The 6,088-nt window shown below is 35.7% G+C and overlaps 1 protein-coding gene across 1 annotated transcript; it reads left to right on the top strand.

Moving 5' to 3' along the window:
- Positions 1–505: 505 nt before the first annotated feature.
- Positions 506–4,809, top strand: LOC135652980 (uncharacterized; the record flags this gene model as incomplete). The annotated part of the gene is made up of 2 exons (XM_065174383.1): positions 506–640; positions 4,351–4,809. Coding segments are annotated over exons 1-2 (594 nt in total), but the record flags the coding sequence as incomplete, so codon positions are not given.
- Between the last annotated feature and the right edge of the window lie 1,279 nt (positions 4,810–6,088).

Here is a 6,088-nt window from a genome sequence, read left to right as displayed (position 1 = left end):
TCTTAGAGAACCCCTTAAACTCTGTATCTCTTGGATGCGTCCTTGAGTGGTGAGTCTTTTATTTTCTAGTTCTGTATCCTCGTTTAATTTCTGTTGGGTGGTGAATTTTCTGTATCCCATTGCGATTTTAAACTTGGTGGTGAGCTATATTTCGTTTTACCGAAGTTTCTTCAAGAGTTCGTTCATTGCCTTCTGTGATATTTTCTATCTGTACAACTGTTCTATTGGTATTCTTTCGAAATCCATTCTGCATTTTTACCCTCCCCGGTATCATAATTCGGGGGGGGGGCGTGATAGAGTTGGTATCAAAGCATGATTTGAAGATTTCTACGAATTTTGATATGCTAGACATGTAATAAATTTTGAGGTTTAGTGATTTCTATTTAGAGACTGATCAAAAGTTTTCTTTTGTTATTTTTAGGAAGCAAGGAGGACGAGGTCATCTGGTTCTCCTGTTGCATCTACTTCTGATCAATTGAGTGGAATTATGAAAACTCTAGAGGCGATGACACAAGTAATGCTACAACAAGTCCGACAAGGAAGAAATGATGAAGCTAGGAATTTAAACCAGACTGGGTTGGGAATTGAACAGTTTAAGAAGCTTAGTCCTCCCAGTTTTAGTGGTGAGCCTGATCCAATGGTAGCAGAACAATAGATGATGCAGATGGAGAAAATATTTGATGTTTTAAATTGCCCAGATGATAAGAAGGTTTCTCTTGCTTCCTTCATGCTAGAAGGAGAGGCTGAGCACTGGTGACGAACCATGAAGAGGATTTCTGAAGCTCGACAGGAGCCAATCACTTGGAAGGTATTTACAGAAAAGTTCAATGATAAATATTTTCCAGATTGTATCAGAGAACAGAAAGAATTGGAGTTCCTGAATCTCATCCAGGGAAATTTGATAGTAGCCAAATATGAGTCTAAATTCACCGAGCTCTCTAGATTTGCCACACATATGATTGATGATGAATATAGGAAAGCAAGAAGATTTGAAAGAAGATTAAGGCCAGTAATAAGAAGCCGGATATTAGTTTTAAAACTCCATGTATACACTGATGTAGTAGAAAGAGCTTTCATACTTGAAAAAGACTTGGAGGAGATCCAAGAAATCAAGGACAAGAATAGCAAGGATAAGTTTGTTGGTAAAAGCAAGAGAGGAAATGAAGCAGAAAGAAGTAACGAGAAGGTAAAGGTACCTAGATTTGAGAAAGGAACTCCATCGCAAAGAACTCTATCGTGTACAAAATGTGGACGTAATCATGAAACAAGTGAGTGTTTTCGGGTGACTGTAGCCTGTTTTGCCGGTGGAAAGTTAGATCATAAAGTCAGAGACTGCCCACTAAACAAGAAGAAAGAGCCACTACTCCCTAAGCCGACAACCCATGCTAGAGTATATGCTATCACAGAACAAGATTCCAGAGCCTCTAAATTAGTGGTTGAAGGTATTCTACATATTTCTAATAGAAATGCAAAAGTTTTGTTTGATCCTAGCTCCAACTTGTCTTTTGTTTCACAATATTTTGCTTGTCACTTGGGCATTCAACCTAAACCACTGGATTATTTGCTACACGTAACTACTGTTGTTGGGGATTCCTTGACTACAAATCTGGTTTATCCATCTTGTTTGATTTCTATTGGAGAACATGAACTCCTTGCCAATTTGATACTCCTAGAAATCCAAGGTTTTGATATTATACTTGGCATGGATTGGCTATCTTCCTATCATGCTAGTATTGATTGCTATATAAAAATAATTACTTTCTGCATACCAGATCAGCCTATATTTTACTTTGAGGGTATTAGGCATGATTTGCCTCCTTGCTTGATATCAACACTTCAAGCTTATCTTCTTATGCAGAAGGGTTGTTTTTGTTATATTGTGTGTGTAAAGGAGCATTCAAATCAAGAAACTCACCTAAATGAAATTACAGTGGTCAAGAGTTCCCTGATGTATTTCCAGATGAATTGCCTGGTTTACCTCCAGATAGAGAGGGAGAATTTGCTATTGATTTGGTCCCTGGGATAGCCCCAATATCTAATCCTCCCTACAAAATGGCACCACTCGAGCTCGAGGAATTGAAGAAGCAAATACAAGAGTTGTTAGATAAGGGTTTCATTCGACCCAGTGTCTCACCGTGGGGTGCTCCAGTGCTATTAGTTAAGAAGAATGATGGGACGTTGAGGCTTTGTATTGATTATAGACAGTTGAATCAAGTGACCATAAAAAATAAGTATCCCCTACCCAGGATTGATGACTTGTTTGATCAATTGCAGGGTGCACAAGTATTCTCTAAGATTGATCTAAGATCAGGTTACTATCAGTTGAAGGTCAAGAAGGAGGATATTCCAAAAACAGCCTTTAGGACTCGATATGGTCACTCCGAATTTTTAGTAATGCCTTTTGGCTTGACTAATGCTCCTACAGCTTTTATGGAACTGATGAATAGAATATTTCAACCACTCTTAGATGATTGTGTAATTGTATTCATTGATGACATAATAGTATATTCAAAGAGTAATCAAGAGCATGATAAACACTTGAGAGATGTATTATCTATACTAAGAGAAAAGAAGCTGTATGCAAAGTTCAGCAAATGTGAATTTTGGTTGAAGGAAATTGCTTTCTTAGGCCATGTGATTTCAGGAAGGGGCATATCTGTTGATCCAAAGAAGGTGGAAGCAGTAGTTAACTGGGAAGTGCCAACAAATGTAACAGAAATTAGAAGTTTCTTGGGCATGGCAGGTTATTACAGGAGATTTATGGAGGGATTTTCTCAAATTGCTCACCCCCTTACCAAACTGACTCAAAAGAATGTGAAATTTGAATGGAGTGGTGATTGTGAGCAAAGTTTCCAAGAATTAAAAAGAAGATTAACTAGTGCCCCTATTCTCACTATTCCGAGTGGTAATGAAGGATTTGTAGTTTATACTGATGCTTCAAGAAAGGGCCTTGGATGTGTTTTGATACAAGAAGGGAAAGTAATTGCTTATGCTTCAAGGCAGCTAAAGAATTATGAATTGAATTATCCGACTCATGATTTGGAATTGGCAGCAATCATTTTTGCTCTAAAGATTTGGAGACATTACTTGTATGGGCGGACATTTGATATCTTTACTGATCACAAGAGTTTAAAGTACATTTTTACACAAAAGGAGTTAAATATGAGATAGCGAAGATGGATAGAACTTCTAAAGGATTATGATTGTACCATCCGTTATCACCCAAGTAAAGCAAATGTTGTAGCTGATGCACTTAGTAGAAAATCTATAAATTTTATGGCTAGTCTGGTTGTGAAGCAATGGAAGCTATTAGAAAGAAATTATGATTTGAATGTAATAAGGAAAGGGCAAGACTCAATAATGTTGATGGCCTCTATCCAGGTGCAAACTGATCTCATTCAACAAATTAAAGAAGGACAACTATGAGATCCACATTTAATATACTTAAGGAATGAAGTTGAAAAGGGATTGAAGTTGAATTTTCAAATTTCAGATGATGGCCTATTGAGATTTGGGGATAGAATATGTGTTCCAAATGACTCAGATATCAAGAACCAAATCTTGAACGAAGGTCACAATTCAAAGTATACTATGCATCCTGGTAGCACAAAAATGTACAGAGATCTCCAAAGTCATTATTGGTGGAAAGGCATGAAGAAGGAGATTGCAATATATGTTTCAAGGTGTTTGACTTGTCAACAAATCAAAGCAAAACACCAGAGACCTGGAGGTTTGTTACAACCCTTAGATATTCCTGAATGGAAATGGGAATGCATTACTATGGACTTTGTTTCAGGACTACCCAGAACCTCTAGAAAGCACGATGCTATTTGGGTCATTGTTGATAGGTTAACCAAATCTGCACATTTCTTACCAATCAATATGACTTATTCTCTTGATAAGCTTGCAGATTTGTATGTTGATGAAATAGTAAGACTTTATGGTGTCCCAAAGGAGATTATCTCGGATAGAGACTTCAGATTTCTTTCTAGATTTTGGAGGAGATTACAAGATTCTATGGGCACCAAAGTAAAGTTTAGCATTGCCTATCACCCTTAGACGGATGATCAATCTGAAAGAACAATTCAAGTACTTGAGGATTTGCTTAGAGCCTATGTTATGGATTGGAGAGGTGAATGGGACAAAGATATTTCTCTTATTGAGTTCACTTACAATAATAGTTACCATTCGAGCATTCAGATGGCTCCTTATGTAGCATTGTATGGGTGAAAATGCAGAACGCCTATATGTTGGGAGGAAGTTAGTGATAGAAAGTTGTTAGCACCAGATAAAGTACAAGAGACTACTGAAAAGATTCAGGTTATCATAAAAAGGCTAAAGGCTGCTCAGAGTCGACAAAAGAGCTATGCTGATAACAGAAGACGAGATATCGAGTTCCAAGTAGGGGATTTTGTATTCCTAAAGGTCTCCCCTTCCAAAGGCATTGCAAGATTTGGAAAGAAAGGAAAGTTAAACCCAAGGTTCATTGGACCTTTTGAGATCTTTGAAAGAATTGGCTCTGTCGCTTACAAGATTGCCTTACCACCATCGATGTGTCATATTCATGATATATTTCATGTGTCAATGCTCAGAAAGTATATACTTTATCCCTCTCATGTCATTGAGTATGAGCCGATTGTGATTGAGAAAGACTTATTTTACAAGGAAGAGCCCATTCAGATTATTGATAAAAAAGAGAAGATATTAAGAAATAGAATCATTACTCTGGTTAAAGTAATTTGGAAGCATCATTCTACAAATGAAACGACCTGGGAGCTAGAGGAAGAAATGAAGAAAGCTTATCCTCATCTTTTCGCCGAAAGAGGTATGACAAATTTAGAGGACTAAATTTTCTTTTAAGGAGGGTAGAGTGTAACATCCCCCATTTAAAAAAAAAAATAGTAAATGTTTGTTTGTAAATATGAGGATTATTTAAATAATTTTTTTTAATTAAATAATATTATATTAATATTTATGGCTAAGGACCTAAGAGTAAATAATAAAATTTTGATATAATTTATAGAATATTCAGAATTGAGTAAATAAAAATAAAATAAAATAAAATGGAGGACATGTGTCATTAACAAGGATGACTCACTTGTATTTATTCTAAAGTTGATACCTAAACCCCCATGCATGCTTGCCACCTCACTATTTTAGCATGAGCCAAACCTAAGTAATTTAAGGCACCATTAAAAAGAAACTTTGCAGCCAACGTTAGTTTGAGGAGAAGAAGAAGAAAAGAAGAAGAAAACGAAGAAGGAGAAGAAGAAGAAGAGGAAACTTTGTTTGAAGTTTTGCATCAACTCCCTATATTTGGGAATCAAACTCATCTAAGGCAAGTGTTCTAACCTCTTCCTACAGAATTCCTAATCTCTGTTTTCCTTTGAATACTTCATAATTCAAAAGATTTCAGCTTAGTACCAAACCCTTCTTTCCTTTTGATACAAAGCCATGAATATGAAATTTTCGGTAATCTGACTTCTATACATTGTTTTGGATCTAACTTTTAGCACTAAACTCTGATTTAGGCAAAGCCTAATCCATTTGAAATTAGACTCAAATATCTATATTTTGACACTTAGATTGAATGATTTGGAGTTTAAATGCCTACTAAGACTTCTGTTTCAATTAACCCTACAAATTCTGCAAAATAGGGACTGAAATTTCTGACCTTCTGTAACTAAATTGCTCATAACTCTCTAGTAAAAATTCTGAATTATGCAAAATTTAGTTCTTTTGAAATTAGATTCGTATATCGTTTTTTTGACATATAATATAGTAATTTTGAAGTACTTTTGCCTTCTGAAACATCTGTTTAAATTGACTCTATCAATTCTGCAAAACAGAGATGATCAATTCTGACCTTCTATTACTAAATTGCTCATAACTCTCTAGTGAAAATTCTGAATTATGCAAAACTTAGTTCTTTCGAAACTAGATTCGCATATCTTTCTTTTGACATATAGATTAGAAATTTTGAAGTATGTTTTCCTTCTGAAACATCTATTTAAAATGATTCTATCAAGTCTGCAAAATAGGGAAGATCAATTCTGACCTTCCTTTACTCTATTTGTTGTAACCTCCT

The sequence above is a fragment of the Musa acuminata genome, chromosome BXJ3-11, assembly GCF_036884655.1.
Source record: "Musa acuminata AAA Group cultivar baxijiao chromosome BXJ3-11, Cavendish_Baxijiao_AAA, whole genome shotgun sequence".
Lineage (NCBI taxonomy): Eukaryota > Viridiplantae > Streptophyta > Magnoliopsida > Zingiberales > Musaceae > Musa > Musa acuminata.
This window is presented reverse-complemented; position numbering and strand designations above follow the sequence as displayed.